The sequence below is a fragment of the Kryptolebias marmoratus genome, linkage group LG19, assembly GCF_001649575.2.
Source record: "Kryptolebias marmoratus isolate JLee-2015 linkage group LG19, ASM164957v2, whole genome shotgun sequence".
NCBI lineage: Eukaryota > Metazoa > Chordata > Actinopteri > Cyprinodontiformes > Rivulidae > Kryptolebias > Kryptolebias marmoratus.
Genome location: NC_051448.1, coordinates 17,813,598 through 17,838,501, shown reverse-complemented (window position 1 = coordinate 17,838,501; position 24,904 = coordinate 17,813,598). Strand labels below are relative to the sequence as shown.

At 39.2% G+C, this 24,904-nt stretch overlaps 1 protein-coding gene across 12 annotated transcripts in view; it reads right to left on the bottom strand.

Annotated features, from left to right (window-relative positions):
• LOC108231818 (neurexin-3b) overlaps positions 1-24,904 on the bottom strand; it is a 373,487-nt gene that overhangs the window by 112,517 nt on the left and 236,066 nt on the right. The window contains exon 1 of one of the 12 annotated variants that reach the window (XM_037981509.1): positions 19,561-20,503. The exons of 10 other annotated variants lie outside the window; for them this stretch is intronic. In XM_037981509.1, the coding sequence (XP_037837437.1) occupies positions 19,561-19,816 (256 nt within the window). In that variant the 5' untranslated portion in view covers positions 19,817-20,503. Of the gene's footprint in view, positions 1-19,560; positions 20,504-24,904 lie in introns of those variants that run through there. One more of the 12 variants, XM_037981508.1, reaches the window with a different exon arrangement.

Sequence of the window (24,904 nt, the reverse complement as noted above, 5' to 3'; positions counted from 1 at the left end):
TTCCATCTATGATTAGGACCAAATCAAAATGTAATAACAATGCCATCTAGATGTGTCCATTATTTCAGAATGGCACACCTCAGCGGGGCTCCACAATCCAATCAAATGGGCGATAATGAAAGCAGGGAAGCAATTTAAAATCCTGAGGGTCCTTCAAGAGCTAAAAGGAAGAGAATAAAGCAGATCAGCTAATAATATGGCAGATAATCCATACTCCTTACGTCTTTTCACATCTTTACCTGTCCTCCTTCCTCTATCTCTCCAGCTGTATAGCTTCTCTTTTTTTATTCTGCCCCAGATTTATCACTTTGTCTCTGTCATTGCAGGGCGGGATAATTAAAGTTCTTTGATGCTGTACCTCGCCAACTACTTCAGAGGGACAGAGTTAATGGAAGTCACTGGCTTCTACCAGACCCCAGACTTTAAATTGAATGTCTCCACTCCATTTGAGAGCCGCACATAGATAAAAGGGCAAAGTGATAGGCTCTTTGCTTCCTGTTCATAGGGCTCTAACTAGAAAACTGGAGACACTTTAATGGTCACTGCAATGCATCATATTCATGACAAATGTATACTTGGAGAGTATGAGTGCCAACAAAATGGGTGATTGCTAGAGGGTGGTTTGACATGTACGCTTTAATGTTTGGCCACAAGTAAGCACAATGCAAAATCACTCTTTTTACTTAATGAAAAATCAATTTGTCTGGTTTGCTCGTTCCTCTTCTTTTCTCATCCAAAGATTTTTGAAGATAAAAGTCTATCAACAAAAAAAAAAAAAAAAAAGACCAAGAGAATGGTGACATACTGGCGGTTCAAAAGACTGGTATTTTTCCTGAACTGTGCCAGAGACATTTTTGTGTGTTACCCCGCTATATGTTGTCGTTAAAGCAACTCGCAGAAAAGCAGCTTGCTTTCTTGTCGTCTGCTGCAGTGTATGTTGACTTCTCATTAAGTGCTTGGCATGAATTCGAAGTACTAACAACGCGGAGGAATCTTTACCGTGCATAATTTTCATAATTACTCCTATATTTGCACACCTCTAAAAGGTTGTTTCTGTCACAATTGTACACCAAATGGGCTCGGGTAATGCATGCGGCTTTGATGTATCCTTCAACTTGAGGTGAAAGCGCAGACACATGCAGCACCACCCCACACAAATGCGCACATAAACATATCAATTTATTCGCCCACTCGCTTCAGTTCGTGTGGCATCAAAGTGCAGGCAGCACACCAACTGTTCGTAACTGATTAGTAGGGCTTGTTTCCATCAGACGAGGAGGTGTCCAGTCTTGAAAAGGGCACATGTATATTTGCTGAGTGACAGCTCTAATCAGTAGCCTTGCATGTCTTTTTTTGATTTGTATTTGCCTGTGATAGGCTTCTGTAAGTTAAAAATAAATCTGTTTTATCTGTGGTGGCTGGTTTTGAACTCTGGGTCCTTAAGACGTTTACCTGTGCGTAGATACACAGCAGGTTGGAAGTGCATCTACCTGAGGTGGCATTTCAGAAAGAGAAATGCTCACGGTATAACCAACAGATGCATGCGGCAAACATACGAGCATGTCTGCATGGACACACACACACAGTTGGAGGCGGTTTGAAACAAAGGAGTGACAGTATCTCATAAGACAGGAAAGTGGGCTGCAAGCGCCACACCTGCCAGCTCCTATTTAGCTGAGTGCCAGCTAGAAACCAGGCCGGACCAGATTCCCCAAGTTTGATCTGTTCTGTGAGGTTTTACTTTCTTTTGAAGTTTTGACTCAAGTACTGACATTATAGATTAGTTTCATCCTTCTTAGAAAAAGTGCATCAGAAAATCACATGGTGTAGGCCACAACAACTGCTTTGAAATGCAAACTTTTCTCCTTATTACCTGCAACAGTTGGGGTTTTCTAACTAAATAGTTCTAAGGATACCCTGGGTGTTATAAGGACTAATTCCCACAATGATTATGAGGGCCGATGTGTTTGCTTTCGCACCACCAGCAGAAAGCAATGACTGAGCACATTTTCCATCAACAACAACAAAAATAACATTGAAGGATGCTGTAGTTGGAGCTGTGTTTTTGGTTTAAATTTTAATAACTGACACCAACAGGAGAAAGGCAGGCTATAATGTTCCTGTCTGTGTTTGTTTACATACATGCTCCTGGAGATTATTATCCTCTGGGAGTTGAGTAAACTTTTGGACTGACAAGATGTGCTGATCAGGCGGACTGAGACATTCAGTAGCGTCAGCACACCTACATTTGCGGAGTAACACGGATGATGTTTGGTTGATAAAACAGTGACAATGTCAGGCAAAAATGTAAATGTTTAAGTTCTACTAAAATAGCATTCCATCACACCAGTATGACATTTTTGAACAAGAGTTGTTTTATTTGCACAAATAAAAAGGCAGAGCAGTCTGGCTAGCCTCAACTCGAAGGTGGACTTTTGCAACTTTCTTCATTCCTTAGTTCTCTATGATTGATGTCATGGCTGATAATGTACAAATTAAAAAATTTTCGACAGAACATTGCTTGATCAAACTATCCCCTTAAATTGCTTCTACAGTAAGAATGCCAATGCAGCTTTAATGGTGTGGGTGTTCGAAGAGCATTCAGCTTGTACGGACAATCACATCCCATTATGCCATTAAGGAGTCCTAATTAATCACCAAAGCATCAACTCTAAAGCAGGAGCTAAAAAGACATGATAAATAAAGTTGTAAGTATTATGAATGGCCACAATATAGTAAGTGCTTCAACCACAAGAGCAAACTACCTTAAATGATTACAAGCACTGAAGTGTTCACCTACGGTCTGAAAGCACCTCATCTTACTTTTTTAGAATCCCAAAATGTGAGGAGAAAAATAACATTGATCTAGTCAAACATTAGTCAGTGCCTCATCTCCCCCATCACTGACAGGAAGCAGTTTAACAAAGAGCCCAGAACATTAAATCTGATTCCCAACTCTATGACCCCAATGTGTTCAAATATTTGCAGGATTCCAGTCACAGACAGCACAAATGAAACCCGCTGAGTTTTCAGCAGAAGTAGGATCAAAACAACAATGGGTAGCCTTTATAAATTTAGATGCTTAACAAGTTTGTACATAATGTCATAAAGGATACAACACTGCAACAACAATGCCAACAATGAGAGAAATTAATGCCAGAAGGCCTAAACTTTCGAAAAGTTCCCTGCACAACAGTCCTAACCAATCTGTTGACTGAATTGTTGTCCTGTAATCATTTTCCAATTGGCACAATGAGACTTTTTCACTTCATCAACAACTCCCATAAAGATCAATGTAGCACTTCAATATTGATTCTGCATTCTGCGGTCAATGCAAACTTCAATAATCACCTCTGTCTGCTCATCAGTTCTGCCCAGTCCACAGGTAAAGGTTGGATAAGATTAAGTTTTTTTCCCCACTTAGAAACACTTCCCAGGGGCAAAACTGGTAACTAAATGGATTCTACAGAGAAATAAGTTTGAGAACAAGTAATATCTACATCCATTATATAAAATGTAGTTTCTGTGGTTTGTCATTAAAGACAAAATATTTGACTCCGTAAGGTCTTAAAACTCCCTAAGCTGAGAACAATAAGGTCAACTGGCACATTAATTCACTTTACAGTGACTTTTTTGAGCCCTGAACTTATTTCCAGAAACACATGCATACAGAAGCATTTGACATTTTAAAACACCAACTATGTTGTCTGGTTTAACACCAGTAGGTACTCTGTGCCGTTACAGTACGATACATTTCAACCTCTTTTTCCTTTCCCTTAGCAGGCAGTGATAAGCTCAGCTACTGCTTGGCCAGATAGACAGAATGGGGGCTGAGGTTTTTTTTTTTCCTTCCTGTTTTTCCCCCCTCTGCTGTGTGTCCTAGATGTCTGCACACAGTGGCAGCATTGCGTTAATTCACTCAGACGCTGTCACAAATGCGGATCAACGTATCTTGAGCCTGCGACTTGGCATGATTGTAAAGGGGGAGAGAGAGCTTGGGTAGAAGGGATGGAAGGGGAGGCTAGAATGAAAAACAGAGATAAAACAAGAGAATTGGACAGGAGATAAGGAAGAAAGAACATCATGGATAAAGAGGGGATACATATAAATACCGGACAGGGGTCTATTTATGAAAATGAGTGACTTGAGATGTTGGTTTGAGGAATTAACGCTGGTGACAAATCAAGCGTGGGCATCAGTGTAAAATTCCATTCAGCAGGCATGCAGCTTACGTCTATGGAGCTTGTGGGGGGTACTGTAGCAAATAAGCCTATTTCTCTCCGCTGCTCTCAAAGATTGGTAATCTGTACCACATACTGTCTATTCTAACAGCCTGCATAAGAATGTGAAACAGTGCTTCTATTTGAGTCACAAAAACAAAACTGTTGAGTCATTTGTTAATACACACCAAAAAAAAAAAAAAAAAGAAACAAAACAAAAACAACCAAGGTCTATGTTTGAGTGACTTAAATATAAATATGTTTACGTAACACAAACACCCTAAGTTTTAAGTTGTTCTTCTTGGTTTGTTTTTGAATCTAATTCTAAAAACACAGTTAATTTTATGACTAAATAAAAAGTACATTTAGCTACTGTATTTTTAACACAATGATACTGGTTTTATTCAAAGTTGTGTGTTTATGTTGTTTCAGAGTAACATATATAGCCTGGATGAACCTAATCTTTTAGGTCTGACTCAACTTTACTTTTTTGTTTTATAATTACCGTTGGCTGGCTCAACTAATTTTAATTTAGGGCTGCAGCCTTAAATTAAAATTAGTTTGAGTAGCCTGTTGAATAATAATGGTAATTAATTAGTTATGCTTGTATTTCCCATCGATTACTCAAGAAGCTGCCCCAACTTATATCTATAATAAAAGCTGTGCCTTTTTCCATCATAACGCTTGCGACGACTGCATATTGGCACACCATAAAGGACCAATTCATTTATCTAATGTTTATTTATTATAAAGCATTCTGAAAACCATTTTCTTTCCATAAAAAAAGTCATTTTGATCTTGCACTGTCCGGGGATTAATTTCAGCTGAATGTGAGCATCATCTGAAACTGTGTTGAACCATTGGGATTTTGACAATCCAATTTTTTTTTTATCTTTGTTCTTCTGGGAAAAACTGACAATCAGTTTAAAGTCAGATGAGCTCCTTGTCTTAGCTGAGATTTTGTAAGATTTAGCTGGAATTATCGAAGTCTGGCAGCTTGCGATTCTTTTTAGAAGACTGTGTCAGTGTCTGTTAAGTAGGACTTCATTTCAATTTGTACATTAGGATGTACACACAGAGCTATGAAACTGTTTCATGATCCAGGAAGCTCCCTGGACACATCTACTTGTTGCTCTTGTTGTAAAGACTGATTCTCATAGAGAGCTGTTTCATTCAGAGACACATCACCTTATTGTTTGTCCAAAGCTGTTGTTGATGTGCTGTGGTGACGAGATGATTTTGGTTTCTTTTGTCTAAAACAATCTCAACCCTTTAGTCTTTGTGGTCCTTTCCTCCTATTTTTTACCTTGGTCTTTTCCTTTTTTCTAAAACAAACAAACAGATAAACATGTTTGACAGTGATAACTGTCACTGTAACACAAAGTAACCACTGAACAGAACACAGTCATGTGGCTTAAACAAAGAACTGAATAAACGATTTTGTCCTGAGAATTTTTTTTGTAACAAGTTCTTCTGGTTACTCCCCCCCAAAACATTTCAGCTTTAATTTAAATTACTTGTTTATTATATGTGAGTGTGTGTGTGGTTGTGTGTGTGTGTGCACTACAAAATCCATTTTTGTCCCAGAAGTTTCTCTCGTATTAAGTCAATAAAAAAATCTTACTATACTTTTTAAGAGAAAGATCATTTTCCACGAAAAATTAGTTTGAACAACTTAAAATTAATAGAAATCAACTCTAGCAAAAAAAAAAAAAACAAAAAAAAAAACCCAAGTGTAATAAATGACTTTACCTAGGAAGACAAAATCACACACAAAAAAAGAATTACTAAAATCACAAAAATGTTTATTTAAAAGATATTTGAGTTTAGCCAGATTGCAAGTTATGAAGGTTAAAGATTATGAAGCGCACAGATTGATAATTAACCCTTTAAGTTAGCTTGTTCAGTACATATCCTCGGATTAATTAACATTTATTAGCATAAATTCAAGAAGCTATATGTTGCTACTATTTTTTTGTTTTTACTATAACTTGTTTTGATCCAAATGTATGTGGTCAGCTATTTTTAAAATCATAAATTACATGTCTTAAATTAAAGTTAACTGGCAGTAGCTTTGTTATGTTTCAAATTCCCCCAGTGTGAAGTAACCGGCAAAGGTATTCTGCCAAAGTAGCTTCTCTAACACTGATTAAAATTCACATCTCAGTTTAAAAATAGAAAAAAAAAATCCTTAAAAGTTTCATTCTACTCACAGCCTGTGATAACTTTATTCTCTAAAAAAAAAAAGAAAGAAAGTAATATTTTCATTCGATTGTGTTTTTCTGCTATTTCCAATTTCAGATTTTGTTTGATCACTGCTATGCTACGGCTAATTAAACTCTGTTTCCTGCAGAGACGTTTCACATTAAAAGCCTTCGAGCAGCCCGAGGTTTGAGATGCTTCGCTGACAGTAGCTCGGTGATCAAAAACGAGCAAAGCAAGAGCAATTGTGAGGGGTGTGAGTGAAAAAAATATATTTCCCAGGCATTGTGCTGATGAGTATGGCATCACGATGTTCTTGTACTGATGCAATTAGCTGAAACACCTTATGATAAATTTACCATGCAAAGCTCTCCCCATTACCATGGCTGTTTTTAACGAGCTCATCAACATTTTTTTTTTTTTTTTTATCAACGCCATCTTTATTTCTAAATTAAAAGTACAACATGGAATCGCAGAGAACGGCCAGATGGACGGTCTTTGTTGGAGTACAAAGTGTGCTTCATTTACATTCAGCACTGATAAGGACGGGCGGAGGTAAGCGTAGAGTGAGAGATCAAATGTGGCGGCTGGAGGACGATCGTAAAGAGGAGAAAATCAATTAAAAGAGAGAAACAAAAGTGAGGAGGGGGACTTTTTGCATACATCTCTGAGTCTGATAGCATCTTCAACTTCACAGTTCTGACCATAGAGTTAAATAATTGAATGTGAGTGATGGAGAACAAGAAGGGGAACAGAGATTTATAAGCACTGGCAGCAGTGTGTGTGTACTTCACAAAAAAAGCCTCATTCGTACACTTGAAAAAAGCCCTCCGATGTATATATAATTCATTCTGCTTGCCACAAGAGACGAATGAAATACACACACAAAGAATGCAGCACAATATTTGGGCAATGATAAAATGAAGAAGAAAAAAAAAAGAGCCAACTTCTGTTTTTTTTAGAGGTGCAACCTCCAATCCAAAGATGGAGTCAGCATCTTCAAGTGAAGCAGTGGATAATAGCCTGGCATGGTATCATTGCTGTGATTAAGCCTCTGGCTTGCTTTTGAGCACTTGATAAATCAAATCAAGGAAACACCCTCTCTCACTGCTTCTCCCCCCCCCCCCACACCCACACACCCACACACAGGCATGCATGGAGTAATGAGCAGCTAATCAATCCTCCTCGGGAGGGGAGGTTTGCAGTTTCATGCTGCTAGCTGGGCTGAATTGCTCCTTGCACTCCTCATTCTGACAAATATGGGACATACATTGTTTACATCAAAAGTGCCCTGGGGGGCTTTTTGGATCCATATGAATTATCCATATCCACTAAGTGCCCTGTAAAATAGGATGAATCATCGGATGGGATGGGCTTTAAAGTTGGTTATGCAAGACCAGAGTGAGGTGGAGGTTTGCCTTCTTCTCTCTCCATGTTAATGTGACACGCTGGTTTTACTCAAACTGGAGCAAAATAAGAAGTACGCTGCTTCCCGGAACAATAGCTAAGAGCCTTTGTTATGGGAGTTGAAAAGAGGCACCTTTGTTGTTGCAAAGAAACAGTTTGAAGTTCTCTGAACTGCTCTTGGGATCTAAGGTGGCACAATAATACCCCTCAGAAATGCTTAACCACTACTGAGGGAACACTAGTGTTGGTATGATGCAATATGACTACACATGACAAAGTGTGGTCCTATGGCAATAAAATTAACTTCAAAGTACTGGCAATCAAAACCTCTGAATAAAACAAGAATGAAAGCTAATATGGGTTTCTCACCTTTATCATATATATATAGCTGTTCCGATTTTTTATACATAAAAAATGGAAATTTTAAGTTTTCTGCAATTGACAGTGGCTGGCAGCTATACGTGAAGGAGAAATACATTGTAGAACATTTTGCAACATTTCAAAAAAGAAGCTAAAAAAAGTGCAGATCATTTATTGCCAGTGTGTGCTGCATGCAGCTCGTCAGTTGAAAGTTAACTTTGCCATAAAACATTTTTTTAACTCCAAAATTTATTATACAGTTAAAAAAAAGAATTACTGACACATTGTGTGTTTTGTGGCCATATGTCTGTACCTCTTTACAAAATAGCTCATCAACCAGTAGATAGTGTAAATTTATTGGAAATCTCAGATAGTAATCACTGGACGCACAACAATAGCCACAACTTACTGATTTTTTTTTATTTTTTAAAAGCTATAAAGCTAAAATTTAGTGGCAAAGTAGCTGAGAGTCATCTCCAACACACTAAAAATCTTTAAAACTTCAGCATCAACAACTGGACTCAAGTCTGTCAGAAAAATATCTCATCAACAAACGGACAGATTTTATCAAACTTTCAGAAAGTGATCGGTAAATGTATCTCTGCAACTTTTGAAATCAATCCAGTTCAAGATAGCCACCACAGCTAATCGACCTTAGCAAACACAGAAATGATAAAAACTCTGCCATTTTGATAGACATTGAGCCAACATTTGCTGTGGTAGTAGCTGAGAGGCATCCCCAACACATACTCTGAGCATATATGTTTGCATGCCAGGCAGCAAGTGATTTGCATTTCTTACAGGAATGCTGGTTTCATCTATATCGTCTTAAAAATATTTTGCAAACATTAAGTACTTAAAATGCATCAAGATTTTTTCTCAGGTTCTTGCACTTTCTGCTGAATAAATTTCTTTTGATCTAAAAAAAAAAGTTAGGGATATAGTCTTTAATTAGTCAGGTAAATAAAGAAATGGGACCAAGAGAAATGCCCTCTAAACTAAAAAAATGTTATAAAGCTTTCCAGCCATTATAACAGAGTATTATTTATTATTTAAACACTCTTAGTACCACAGGTAACAGTATGTGAAATCACAGCATCTTTGCCCTGTCCTCAGTAAATGTTGTGCACTTTTTGTGTTTATTTCCTCTATAAGTATGAAACCAGAATGATTTGGTTTTGAATTGTGTCTCTACAGCTCTGAAGCTTCAGGTTTTGACAGTCTGAAGAAGCTTTCCAGTGTCTATGCTGCGTTCATTGAATCCAATGTCCTCTCCGGCTCTACAAGCTGTGTGACACTTATACTAAAATAGGAAGGAAGAGTGTCAGAGTAGGAAGCAGCATGTCCCGCAGTCTTTATGTCAATGTGCAATGCGTGGGTGCGGAAAACGTGTGCTCCTGGTTGTCATATCTCAGAAGCATGGCCGTTCCTCCACAAGTAAGAAAGCATGTCAAGGCACAAAACACATGTTGAAACACGTTCAGTGATGGCCAATCAACTCCTCCTGCAGGTGTTCTGTCATAGAATCTGTCAAATTTAGGATTGTGACAGTTTCGCCTGCTTTTTTTCCCCCCTAGTTCTGGCTGGCCGTCCAAATCAGAGATGCTAGCGAGATGATATCATGTTTCCGGCTGGCCGGCGAGCCTCAGCCAACCTTGGCTGTCTGTTTGCTCAGGGACCTCAGGAAGTCCCAACGCAATATCCACTCAGTGCGTCTGGGCAAGCCCATTAGCTACTTTAGGCTGGACTGGAGTGGGTTAGAAGAGTTTACCAATCTCTCTTCTTGTCTGCCTCTCTGCTGGACCTCTTTCCCTCTTCTCCATCCTCCTCTCTCTTCATCCACCACTGCTCTGCTGCTTCTTCCCTCTCCGCACAGTTCTCCATCTCTCTTCGTTATTCACAGTTTGCATCACCATGCTTCATTCTCTGTCTGCAGTCAACACCCCCCGCTCTCCCCTCCCCTCTCTCCTCTCTGCCATGATAAAGCACAATGAAATAGAAATACTGCTCTGAAAACGAGGCAGGGCCAGAGATATTTATCCAGTCCCTCGCTGGCCAAGATGGAGAGGATTACAAAGATCATATTTGCTTGGCAGTAAACAAATTTATCAGGGGATGGATTGTCTGCTGGCTGTGTATGTGTCCGCAGAAACATGTTTGTCTAGACATCCAGCTCCAGCTTTAAAGTGCTTTGTCTGTCTAAGAGTTCACATTTATTGTTTATTTTGCCAACTGCTCCAGGGTAGAAATAATGAGCAATTGGAATAAATAGGAAAACTCATAAGGAGACAGGTAAAATATTCAATTTTTCGTCCACTATTAAATATGTGGCTTTTATTTAAAAAAGGGTGTAGAAGAAAATGCTCATTTTTGTTTCCAAATGCATCAATAAATCTCTGAATATTCAAAATCAATCACCGGAGTGCTAATTACCATCAAAAGACACATCCTGAGGTGAGGTGTGAGTATGATAAAGGGTGGTCTTTTTCATCCTGGAGATGCAGCAGTGAATCATTCATCTGGTACCCTCAAGGTCACAGTCTGAGGTGCAAATGCATCTAATAGTCTCCCGGTGTTTCAATGAAAAGCACAACTGAAGGCAAACGAGTCCAAAGATGCTACACAGTGGATCTGAATGAGAAAACGAAGCGTTTTCAAAAAGGCTCGCTCACGTGTTGCCAACGGCTGTGACGGAGACAATAATGAGCTCAGAAGAGAAGTCAGTAAAAAGGTGGAATAATTTCAGGAACGGCCCATTAGTTAACCTTATAATATCACTGCAGGTCACACTTGATTACTCGAATACGAGTCATGACCTCTGAAGGAAGTCTTCTTTTGGTTTAATCTTTGTGGGTTTTGTTTGGGTCTTCATGGAGACAAACTTGACACAAGAACAAAGTCATTCCAAGTTCTGTAAGTGGCTTTGGAATCAACAGTAGAAAAACATACAGAATAATAATAAAAAACCTCTTCAAATAATAAAAAAGTATTTTTTTTACAGGCTTTGATTGATTCATCCTTCAATACAGCTGTTACATCCCTAATCAATAGAAATACAGCCATTCAAAAATAGTTTCCACCTTCTAGTGGGGTTCTGAGGAAAGGTTATTAACAGATATTGTATTACATGTTATAGGTAGCTCTTTGCCCCTGAGTTTGGAGTTATAAAATTTAATTCTGACAGGATTGACAAGCTAATGGCTAGTTCTAATGTGGCCAAAGTGGACTGCTGCATGCTAAAACAACTCCAATCTCAAAAATGTATTTTATGCAAACATTGCACAGCTGTTCCAGCAGAAATTCTGCATTCCTGCCCCAGGAATGCTTCAGCTAGCCGTTAGTGCTATATGTGCTTACATATAACCACATAATGTGTAATAATATACATAATATGTAAACGGCCATGTAATGTTAAACTAATCAAGGTGTAAAGATTTAGAGTCTTTGAATAAACTGTTCAGAGCTCGGCAATCTGGTCAGAATTAAACTCTTCCAGATGAGGTTGTTCAAAGAGCTATCTACAACAGGTAAGATACTAACTGTTCATAACCAACCCCAAACACATCACTTCAAAAGCTCAAAGCTGTTATTTTATGGGTCGTCTTGTTTAGGCCGTGCTGATAAAAGCCAGAGCTAGGGAGCATAAATATAATCAATAAGCCAAGACCTGACAGAGAACAGATGGGGGGAAAAAGCAAGCACTGACTTTCAAGGAGGAATTTCTGTCTTCCTGTGTCCCATTTGCAGAGCAAGCAGATTTAGTGAAAACAGAGATACAATGGAGTAAATAGCTCTGTGGGGAAAAAAGGATGCTTGTCTATATGTTGTGAAAGGAAAGAAATATGGGGAAGGAGAGGGAGAAGGTACAAAAGTGAGGCTGTAAGCCGAGCTGGCATTCGAAAGAAAAAGGTCAGGATAAGCAGGAAATGTAGGAGGACAGCCACTGCTATGTCAATGTCACTGCATTTCCAACATGGCTTTTGCAATTTTGTTTAATTTGATCTTGTTTTGTCTTACTGCTTACCCGTTTTTTCCCGCCTCTTCTGCCCTTACCCCATTTCCTTCACACCTGGAAGTATGAAAAATGTCCTTGTCTGCGCCGACGTATAAATGTTTCAGCATAAAAGCGAAAAGAGGGGCAGAAAGGAACACACACACGCACAAAACACTAAAAGAACTACACAATTAAGCCCACAAAGCAGGTTTTCCCAATCGATTTGCTGTCCAGAGCACAAGCAGGGAGCAGCAGGAAAAGCAAAAACAGGGCGAGAAGTTGAGCGAGGAGGAGTAGGATGAAGAGGAATGAGGGGCGAGCGAGGAATCTTTTCAAACGAGAATCCGGCTTATTGTACCTTTCGAGACACCAAAGAAAACCTGAGGAATTCACCGGAAATTCTTCTCTTCAGTCCTTCACTGTCTCATTCTTTACTCTGTTTTTAAATTCAGCTCTGCACCCGTCGGGAACAGCCAGAAGGCAATATCATTTGAATTCTACAAGTGTGTTGTATAATGCCTGCATATATGCACGTCCCCCGAAGTAGACAGAAAGCACCCGGTACTCCTGGTTCATCATTGGAATAATGTCTTTATGTGCTACATGTGGTATAAGTTATTATACAGCAGCCACACCAGGATTTATGCATTTTACAACAGACTAAGGGGGTCAAATACATTTTTCATACCCTGAGCTGGGACAACAAAAACTTTCCAGTGTGATGCAATGCTTCCTCCACAACTTGCTCAGGTGAAGAAATACTTTTGAAATAGCAGTTATTGATGCGCTTTAGCCACCATAAGGAAAATAAATTTCAACCATTGCTTTATACTGTCGTTGAGGTTTAATAAATCACATAAATCATGATTTGGTCAATGCATCAATTTGGGGAAAATGGTTCAGTACGAGTTTGGTGCAACAGGAAAGCAGAACAAAATCAAATGCTAGGTTTCTTTTCACTTGCTTTAAATCAGATGACGCTCCAAAAAGCACAGACAGAAAAACAAACCAGAGGGGTTGCTCCAAGTATGGCAAGAAAGAATTTATCAATTGGTAACATCATTATGAACAGAACAACGTAATGTACCATTTTATTCATCCAGTTTGAACTGTAGACAAGTCACGTGTCAAAATTTAAACAAAACTGAACGTTACTTCTCTTTAAGAAATAGTGCTTGTTTCAGTAAATTTCAACAAGACTTAATTGAAACTAAAAGACAACACTTACCTGAATAACATGAAAATACAACAAAAAATGTTAATATCGCTTATCCAACTTCTCAGTTAGGTGAGTGTTCATACAAGAGTCATGTTTAAACATCAGGCGAGGTATTTAATAGCTTTAATCGGACCCCAGGAGGCACTTCAGAGCAAGCAAATCATGACCCTTTTGGCTTTCCATACATTCAGCTCACACTCTCCACTGCTGTCCAGGAAACTGTTTTGACACCCAATAAGCAGCTCTTCAAGCTCCTTTGTGTGTCATATGAACAACCATTATTGCTTTGCTTTGGAGTCCTTTTAATGGTATCTTCCTCATTCATTTTCTGCTGCATTTAGTAAAAGCAGTTAAAATACTGTGCCCTTTTTGAGAGTGGCGATTGCCTTTTACTAGCGTATGAGTTGTCTCATTGCCTGCACTGCACACAAATGTCAGTACTGTGATTACACCCCTACACTCTTGGTTAATGATGACAGGGTAAAAGTTAGCTGGTTTTTCAAAACATGCCTTATTTGCTCTCTAACTTGCATAACATAAATGTACATATAACAACATGCATGCTACCAACTAAAATGCAGACAGTTATCAGATATAAATATCATTTTGACAATTTTTGCTTTGCATGATGCCAAGATACACTAGTATAAAACAAGCACAGCTAAAACTGTGAGAAGTGCAAGAATTTTAGTTTTAGATAAATCAAGATAACTCATTCAGTGACAGCTATCTACCCATCTAACTGAAAACTACCTACAAGACTAAAAGTTGAGTGTTGCCATCTATGTACACAAACATGATTCAAGCAAAAACAAGTAAAGAGAATGTGAAAGCTGGCCTAAAAATTAAAGTACAACCACCATAAAAAAGGCCCTGTCCGCACAAATGTGGCCCTTTGCCAAAAGAAAGTTTGCACTTTTTGTCCACTTAGTGATTTAATCGAAAAAATGAATGAATGTGTGAGAACATACATACACACATACAACATTTTTTCAGGTGTCCACAATTGCAAAATGTAATGAGCATGTGCTTGATATCGAAACAATTGTTTTTACTTTTTTTTTGTTCTATTTCTTTTTCTTAGCTGGCAGAAATTTGTTTCAACTCAGTTGTCATAAAATTTGACTTGCATTGTAAAAAAACTGCTATTATTTTGGGAGAATAGCAAACCATGCTCATGATCTTTTAAATTTTCTTCCTGTCATTTCAGTTTTAGCATCTACCGGCCTGGCATTGGGTTTGGGGCCTTTTAGATTTTGGAATTTTTTGAACAAAGTTCATTTTCCAAATAAAGTGGAAAAACATCACTTTAAGAATATTTACATTAATGTAATCCAAGCCCAAGTGTAATCTTTTTGAGTTGGTCCAGAAGTGAAGCAGATGGTTCTGATGCAACTTTACAAACCTAAGTCAGGCTGTCATAATGTTCTTTCAGAGAGAAAGCTTTCTTCAGGCAGTCCTTTCATACAAGCCATACTTCTCAAGTTTCTTTTCTTTTATTGTACTGTCATAAACCTTTACATTTAAAATGATAACTGAGGTCTGTACAGTCTGACATGAAGCCCTTTCTTTCTTTTTTTTCTGAGCATTTTACAAACTGACCTGCGGCTGAACTTGCTGGCACCATCCACTCATAAGAAAAACCACCTTTATCTTGAAAGTTCTCCACTTGCGAGTAATCTTTCTCACGCTAAAATGACAGCCTCTAAATTATTTGGAAATGGTTCTATAACCCTTCCTAGATGATGGAACAGCAGGTTTCATAAGATCAATGCTGATAACTTTATACTCTTTACCATTTTGTTGATGGACATATAAAAACTCCAGACAAAGGGATTTAATTTTTTATAATTTGTTGTTGAACTTGGTTCTGTTTTTCTCAAGTAATGAACCAATGTCATCGCTATTGTGCTGTCATTTAGCTGTGGTTGTATTTAACTGTTTGCCAGTACATCTAAAACTTGATCTAATAAAAAAATAGAATATCTTTTAATTGTAATTTCAACATTCTAACTGCATACACAAAACAATATGCTCTACAAAAGATACCTTATAAGAAAACAAAATCTATTCTCAAAAATTCTTCCAAAGTCAAAGGCATTTAGTCTCTTTTTTTGTATATTTTGAATTACTCTTTCAACAGTAAACCAAACCTTTTCTTCCGTCAAACTAAACTGTCACTTTGCCTCCGCACTCTCTCAATTTCCTAAAGAAGAAAAACAGCAAAAAGTGTCAGCTCTTTTATAATTTCTGAAAGGAGGAGGATTTGATGCAGCTTTTATTCAAATCACAGAGCGAGAGCTTACCTCAGAAACAGTGACTGGATGTGTGTCTCCCCTTCCTGCCTCCCTCCATTTTAACCTTCTCAAGACTTACAGTCCTGCATGGGTCCATTCTGTGTGGAAGATGGTGCTGCCAAAAGCCACTCTCTTCAAGGTGATCCCACATCAAACAGCCGGCACACATCCCCACGTATAGGCAAACAACACACACACACCCTCCGCCTGGCTTTTATTCCTCCTAAGTGCTAAGGGCAAAGCTTCAAAGCGGGTCAGAACACTCTCACAATTGTTATTCAGCGGGCTCATTCCCTTTCAAACAATGTCTGCTCAATTTATAGAGCAGCAAAGCTTTTACTATCACTTTTAGTGCACCCACGGCCTATCTGATTATTCACATACATATGTTTGCCACAGCATAGATCCATTAGGAATACACACTTCAGCTGGAAGGATCACATATTATAGTGTAAGCAATATAACAGGAGATATTTCTGTCCGACTTGGGTACTGAATAATTCATGAATTAGGTCACTTATAAGTATAGGAACAGTGACTTCAAGCAGAGAACATGAAATATACAGAATACTGTTTGTGTCAGCTGAGTTAAATTTCTATACAAACAACTAAAAATACCTCAGCATGCACACTGCACTGACAGGGACACTCAGGATGAACCGAAACCACCAGAGATGTTCGTGTCCTGTGTGTTTAGTCACAGCTAGAAGATAAACATCTATCCAACATCTCAGGCCTTGTCTATAGTACTCTATAGATATGTTTTCAAATGGAGATTTATAGTTTTGTTTATTAAACAAAAAACATTTTAGTCCACGTGGTTCTAAAAAAACAAAAAACAAAAACTAAACTGAAATACCAATGCGAAGTCATTAGGAGGCGATAAAGTCCACATGAATGAAAAAAAATATTGAAAGAACAGTCTGAGTCTGACTTAAACTTTCATAGCTCTTTTGTGGTTTTGGACACCATTTACAATTTCCTTTTAGTTATCAGCAGCAAGACAAGGATAAGTTAGACAAATGTGGAAAAAACCCTACAAAAATGTCTCCATTGTTGTTCTGGTTTCTATGGCATCGAGTAATGTACTGAGGCTGCTGTTTCTCAAATGCTTTAAAATCTCTGCTGTGGAAAGTGTTTCCATGACCATATTTTACTTTGTTTTTTTTATTTTTTTATTCTAAGTTATTTGTAAATGTCCAAATGTCCAAACTGTTTTAGCAAAATGCTGAAATATCCATGTTGCATCACCAGGTGGTGAGTATGTAAACAGATTGATTTACCAAAATACAGAGAGAAAAAAAAAAAACATTCTATACTTGGCTAAAAAGTCTCCTAAAACTTTTTTCCCCCCTTTTGTTTACAATTTTCTTTCAGTCAATAACCATTTCAGCACACAATCACAATTTTATGACAATAGACAGAAGTGGAATAAAGCAAGGCGGATACAGAATAAATGGAAACAAAAACCCAAATCAGCTCCATTGTTGTTTGCTTTCTAGAGAACAAGGTGATAATGGGTTTGGGTGGGTAAAGACTGAAATGTCATCAGTTCTGAAAAACTTAAAAGCAATCATGTACACTGAAAAAAAAAAAAAATTACACAATTCTTTTTTTAAATCTCCTCTTTGGAAGGTATATTTAACAATTTTAGTTTCTTGCCATGAATTTAGTTTGCATGTGGACAAGAGGTGCAAATGCAGCAGGAAATCTTCCTTAAAACAACAGTAATATAGAAAAAGGCCTACAAGAAATTATGAAGAGTTTTTGACAAACGAAAATGTATATCATCTTAAAAACAATTAGTCAACTAAAACGGAGATGTCTGACAAAGAATCTCGTTAAGTCACACTGAATGTAAAGCTTAGAAAAGACCAGCCGTTTTTGCTCATAATGACCTGAATGCTTCTACTAGTTACTAACTCTGAACACATCTACCTTACAGGTGTGTATTCTTGTACTGCATGCTTGTCTTTACAAGTGACATTTAGCATTGTGCTGTTTCTGAACTGAATCTGTAATTACAATCACGCCAAAAAGCAGGGTCAGTCCGATGCTGCCGAATTGTAAATAGGCAACACACACACGTCAACTAATCTCCTGATTTTATCTCTTATCTCACTCTGCACTGAGTCACCACATTCTGAATGCAAATTTACACAAAAGTCAAGCAGAACCAACCTGAACCAACAAATATGCAGATACAAAACTCTGAACCTGAGGCCTACAGCAATGCAATGGACAAACAAGAGCCTCAGGTGCTTATTGCACTGTACCTAAAATATGGGCAGACAATGACCAGACGTAAAGAAAAACATTTTAAAATAGCAAATTAATTAAATAGAAAGAATTTTCTATATGGGGTTAACACTTTGGGGGGAAAACATAAAACAAAAAGAAATAAAAACAGGAATTTCCTTGAAAATTTGCACTCTTCATTTAAGATTAACAAAGAGCATGAATCTCAGTAATCTGAAGAGAAACAAATAGTGTAGATTTGATCCTGGCTCCAGTTTTCAGATTTTATAGTTTGCACGTGTCACATTATTGATGTAAAGTCTCCTCTCTCCCACCTTCTCTGCCTGTCAAGCTCTTCTGCATCGATTGCTCTCAACGTGCTAAAAATTACTCATTGACATGTTATAAGGAGTCAGACCTGGCTCGGATTTAGTTTTCAAACACATTCAAATTCCCCCCGCGGGAACCAGTGAGGGTAGTGTGAAGAAGAAAAACAGAAAAACTTGAAATGAGGTTGTGGGTGCAAAAATATAGTGCGGGCCGTAATATGATTCTGGCCTGTTACATGAACTCAGCTGCCTTGAAAATTCCCCTCCGGTTTTATCGTTGGTCTGTAATCATACATCATAACCAAGTAGTGTGAACTAGAATCTAAAAATACAACCATAGGGGCTAAAAGTTGCTTGATAATCCAGCTGTAATATTAGCAAATAGTCCCTTTTCTCATTCTGATGCCACTTTCAGCTTGTAAAGACCATATAATCCTACTGTAGAAAGTCTCATTTACAAAAAATAGTGGTTAGACACACCTAATAATGGTTTGACAACATAAATGCAGTGTAAGACAGGCATGTTGTTCGGTATATGAAATATCCACTGATTAGTTACCTCATGGCACAAACAGATCCCATTAAATGCCTATTAAATTCAAAAGTCAGCTACAAGAAAGCAGTTGACCTGCGGTTGTAATTTCCCATCTTAAGTGTTCAAGTTGCAGAGATGATAAGCTTCGTGTTGCTGTCAAGCACACCTTCCGCCAATTTCTACGTCTGTGTCAAAAGGTCTGTGATGCATTGTGTCTAACAGAACCCAGACTTGGATAAGGCCAAGCCCCGTGACGAAAGACAGGATTGGTGCCACACTCATTAAGGGTGAGGAGAACCATCTTCCAGCCCTCGACTGTCCATCAATCATCAATTACAGGAATATGAACCCGTGTGGGACCCTGATAATTCAGAGTCACTGCTCGCTCCTCAGTTGATAGAGTCACCGTAGGTGTTTTGCTTGTCAGTGCTCCTCACTGACAATTAAACCTATAATTTCATAGACGATGTACAGCTCCGTGATGCAGAGCGGCTGTCAGCTATCGTTAGCTGTCAGCGCCAGGGTGGAAGGAAGAAAGGAAGGAAGGGTGAGAGGGAGAGCACGGAAAGAAAGACGGACAGAGAGACAGTGGAAGGAAGGAAGTGAGCTAGTTATAAAGAGAAATAGATGATAGAGAGGTGGCTACACGTGGCTCCGTTTCACTCCCATCAGTCATGATGATAAATGGACAGAGAAGGGAGAGACAGACAGGAAGGTGCGGAAAAAAAGTGACATACAAAAAGTGGTGAAGAGACTCACCGTGGCCAGCTCGAAGTCCCGTCGGGGAGCGATATATTGGCACAGGGGGCTGATGGTGCCTTGGCCCTTGAGGGCCTTGTGGGTGATCAGGCTGGGGCAGGCCAGGGGGCAGGGGGGCACCAGAGGTAGGGGACAGGAGATGGAGGTCTGAAGATGAGGATTTGGAACCGCAAACAGAACCCAGCAGCATCCATCCCACTGCCAAAGGCAACATCCAGAGCAGCTGGCCCTCCTGGGGCTTTCCTTTGGGGAGCATGGCTCACGCCCTCCCCCCCCTCTCACAGGATATTTAAAAGAGAGTAAAGCAGATGTGCGAGGGTCTCAGAAAAAGTGACTTTCCTGGAGCCAGTGGAAGGCAGCAAACTCCATAGCAGAGAAAATAAAAATCAAAAACCAAACAGCACAGATCCTCGTTAATGTGGGACCCCTCCAAACAACCCGCAGCTCAGGCTTGTCTGGTGGACTCCATTCGTTGGAAGGCAGCAGATATCCCGCTGGTCTCCGTTTGCTCGTTGGCTCTTTGAACCACAATCCAATATGTCTTTACTTTCTTTTCTCGGCAGGATCGCCCTGTGGCTGTTCCTTTGATGACCGCGTAACCTGCTCGCGTGCATGAGCGTGCGTGCTCGACCTCGCGAGCTGCTCGCACGCACCCGTCTGCGGGCGACACCTGGAACGTGTCCCTGCGCGCCCTTCCTCACCTGCGGGCGTAGGGAGACTGACAAGGAAGAGGGGAACAGGCTGCAGCTCTCTGCTCTGCACAGCTCCGCTCTGTCAAGCCACAGATAATGCACAGCCTCAGCTTCGAGCCCGAGGAGGAGGGAGAGACGGAGGGAGGGAACGATGGGAAGATGCGGAACTCTGCACGCTCCGCCACGGACAAACTGTCAGCTCTCTGTTTCTCTATCGCCTCACACTCCCAAACATCCTCAGCAGAATCTCAACGTGAGGTGAAGATCTTTATTTCCCTTTCCTTTGAGCACATATCCAATAACTGTCTGACTTTTTCCCCCCTCCCTCCCCTCATTTCTCCCAGCTTTTCCTCCTTTTTCCTTTCTTTTGCCCCCCTGGAGAAGTGAAGCAGTCTGGCTCGTTAACCCGGGGAGAACGAGACTGATAGCTCTTTGTATTACTCCACAAAAGAAAGAGACAAAATTGGAGACAAATAAAGAAAGAGGAGGAGAAAAAAAAAAGGAGGATGAGAAAATGAGGAGCTGACGATAAGGGGGTGGTATGGTGTAGGGGGGGGACAAAAGTGAGGAGAGGAGAGCGGGAGGACGCGAGCGAAAGAGGAGGAGGAGGATGGGAGCTGGCTCAGGTGAAACTAAGCGAAGATGATGGGACCGAGGAAGGGATGGAGGGGAGGTGTGGGGTGGGGTGGGGGGAGCAGCAAGTGGGCCAGTCTATGCAAATCCTCCCCGAGCAGCGAGCAAATCAGGGAGCCAGGCAGCCACTGCAGAGGAGTGGGCTGCCTTTAGTCACAGGGAGAGAAGAAGTGAGAAAGGCGAGAAAGAGAGAGAGAGAGAGAGAGAGAGAGAGAGAGAGAGAGAGAGAGAGAGAAAACAACCGAGAGAAAGAGAAAAAGAAGTATGAAAAGAAGTATGAGAATAGGGGGAAAAATTGAAGGGGATGTGTGACTGTATGTGCTGCTATGTGCCTATGGTTTTCCTAGAATCCCATTTTGGAAATAAGCTTGGGGAGTTACTTTCCCCGCAACACTATGTGACCTCTTCTCCCTCTATGTTTTGATGGTCCTGAAAGCCTATTGAAGTCACACCACTGAACTAGGAAGGAAAAAAAAGAAGAAATCCATGCATAATGCACACAGTAACAGATTTTGTGAATTTCAAAAGGGGTGAAATCTCTCTCCGCTCAACAGAAACGACAAAGAAGAAAGGCTTTCAGTCCCTGCTCTGTCAGTCTTTTCTTCTGTTCTATAAAAAAGGGGGGTGGGGGGGGGGGATGTATAGGTCTTTGGAGAAATACGCACTGAAAAGTCAAATTGCAGTTTAATCATGTTTGCTTTCAAACTTTAATTTGATTTGACTGGAGCCGCTCGACGTTCGCCGCTGACCTTTCGGATCAAAACTTTGAAATCCCCCCCCCCCCGCAAAATGACAAAAACGAAGGCACAAGCATACTGATACGCTGTATGTGGGGGGAGACTCGCTGCTGGCTTTGAGGGGGCACCTTAAAACTCCGGCGTCAGATGGCTTTATTGTGTTTGTCTTTTTTATGATTTCATTTATTTTCAAGGAGTCCTTATCAGAGACACCTGCTGGCCCAATTCTCTGTGCTTGTTAAGGAGAGCACAGCACACAAATACTGTAGCTCTTGGAAAAATGAATGCCAGAGGAAGAAAGACATTCAATGAGCTGTGTAGAAAAGTCAGCTAAAAAGAGTATTTAACATAAGTGACTGTGCAAAAATAACACGGATGTAAGTTCTAGTTATATGCTTCAACAATGCTTCCCTTACTACTGTTATTTGGTGCTGGCTGATTGGTTGTACACTTTTCTCAAACACTGGAGGTTCAGTCTTTAGGCTGAAACATGTTCTGCATATTCATGCAAAGGGGTGGAGGAGTCCTAAATTGTTTTGTGATGTAGAGGGTAGGAAGGGGAGGTGAGTTAGGATTAAAATAAATAATGTGACCGTCACAACAGTTTAATTTCTGCTTCATTAAGCTTGACCAAAAAAAATATCCCGAAAACTTTGTTTGTCATTGAATACCTTTCACAGCTTTCTTTCAGTTATGAACCTTCTGTGAAAGTATGTTAATGATTTTTTTAAAACTAAAAGTGTATCTAAAAGCTATAAAATATTTCCTATTTTCTTGCACACATTGGGTTTGCCATTTGAAGTCCTCCTTGAGGGCAATTTGCCATTAGAAATAAGTAAATAACCTCAGTAACCATGCCTTTCTCACTCACTTTAGAGACTGTTTTTTTTCCCATTTGTGTACTTCACTTGTGTATTTTATGTTCTACAGTAATGATTAAAAATGTGTACACATTTCAGAAAATAAATCCCTATTTACAACACCTGATTTACCATAAAACTGTGCATCTCGTTTATTACCTCCTTCAGTGTAAACTTGCATGAAGACTCTAAAAAGAAATAATAAAAAAGAGGTTCTGCTGAATAATTTCAGACTAAAAATGGGAAGAGAAATTTCCCTCAACTCATTTAATGCGATGTGCTGCTGCAAATGAACAGCAGATTTAATTACCTTTGAAGAACAGTTTCAGCAGTTATTTTGGTGCATCTTCAACAATCACAGCTTTTTGTTGTTGTTGTTGTTGTTGTACTGTTCCGTTTGTGTGGTAGAGTAAACATGTCAGAAGAGTGTGCTGTAACCGGGTTATTATGACACAAATTGATGCGTAAAGTAAACCTTTTTAAGCCAAAGTAAGTATGTGTTAAGAATAATCTGTCAGGTATTCAGAAACAACTGAAGTGAAGACATGAGCATGTGTAATTTTCTGTGGAAATCCAAAAGTCTGCTTAGAGTCCAGGAAAAAGCGGGTGAGACTCTAAGATGTCTTAATGAAGAAATGTGTCCGACTTGTATCCATAGATGGGTTTAATACTACAGAGAGGCATCTGCTTGGGTCAGCCTGACCTGAAAACACCAACTTGGATTTGTGCTCGACTCTCCAGAATGACTGTTTTAATAAAATCCTGGTTTGCAGTCATCTTGGTGTTGGTTTTAGAAGATGAAGGAAACACCCCTCCTATGCAGAGTGTTTGAGTCTTTGTTAAATATCAACACGAGAGCACAGCCTGGGCTAAATTTAATCACAGTGAAAATTGAATATGCATGCAGCTATTCTGAAGTTAATCTGAGCACAGTTTGGGAAAGAAATAGCTTTTTTTTTTTTCACTGTGAATATGATGTTTTAGGTTTGTTCTGCAGCTCTTTTTGCTCGTCAGAACTCTCAGAGCCACAGACCATTGTTCCCATGCTGATACATTCCTCTTTGATGAGAGAGACTAATAAAATGCTTCAACCCATGAAAAAAAAACAAAAATACTTTGTCACCTCTGACCATCGACTCAAATAATCTGTTTAAAATCAGTCATTTTTCATGATAACAGCTTTGCTTTTCCCACCACCAATCTTCTTGTTAAATATATTGCTCACACCTTAATTAAAAGTGATGTGTTAATTTGTGAACATATATATTCTTATCCTTGCTAAATTAACACTTAAAGTGATAGTTATGATTTTTTGAAGTGAGGTTTTGCAGAAAAAAAACTACAAACAATTAATATCCTATGAAATATATCTAGATCAGTGAACAACTTCAATTTGGAGTAATAGAGTTTAAATCAGACTGGATTAAAGAGCCAACAACAAATCCCAGAGGGGCCGAAGTCAAAGTAGATTGCTGCCATATTTAACAAAAAAATATTTCATAGCAGTTCATGTAAATACTATTTCATAGAGCAGCGGTTCCCAACCCTGATCCTCGAGGAACACTATCCTGCACGTTTTCATTGTTTCTCTGCTTTTCAGCAGGTCCTTTCTGTCTGCAGAAGCCTGTTAATCACTCCCTCATTCAAATCAGGTGTGTCAAAGCAGAGAAACAACTAAAACATGCAGGATAGTGTTCCTCGAGGACCAGGGTTGGGAATCACTGTCATAGAGCTTTACATGTACTCCAGCAGAACAGTTATGATGCTGCAAGTGTCCACAGCTGCACAGGAAGTTCTACAGCTAATTAATTTTGCCATTTATTACAAATAACTGTATAATATTTTGTATACATTTGTGAATGTGAAACCGACTGCAGTGTAAAGGTTTATAATAAAGGGTTCACCCAAACCATCACGGAATTTATGAGGCTGGAGTTGTTTTAAGACAGCAGCACCCCTTTTTGTACAGACTAGCCATTAGCTCATCAATCCAGTCAGAATTAAAAGAGGATGTTCAAAGAGCTATCTATAGTAAACAGGAAAAAATAAAAACCTTTCCACAAAATCTCATTTCAGAAACTCCTGAACTATTGCTTTAGGTGCAAATTTCCTGCCAGAACAGATTTCACTAACATTACTTGACTGATTTAACTACATTACTTTGGATATTTTAAGAATGGTTATTTTCTACTACAATTACAATTGGGCATGAAGAGCTTTCTTTGTTTATCAATATATTAATATGAAAACTCTCACCACCTAGTTGTGCAACATTTCAGTGTCTTTATTAGAACGTGTGGCTGGAGAAAACTGTGTAAACGTAAAAAAATAAAAAGTAATGTACATGGGGCCTCAGATTCTCAACAGCACAGACTTTGAAAATTTCGTTTAGTTCATTTTCATAGAATTGTTTCCTCAGAAA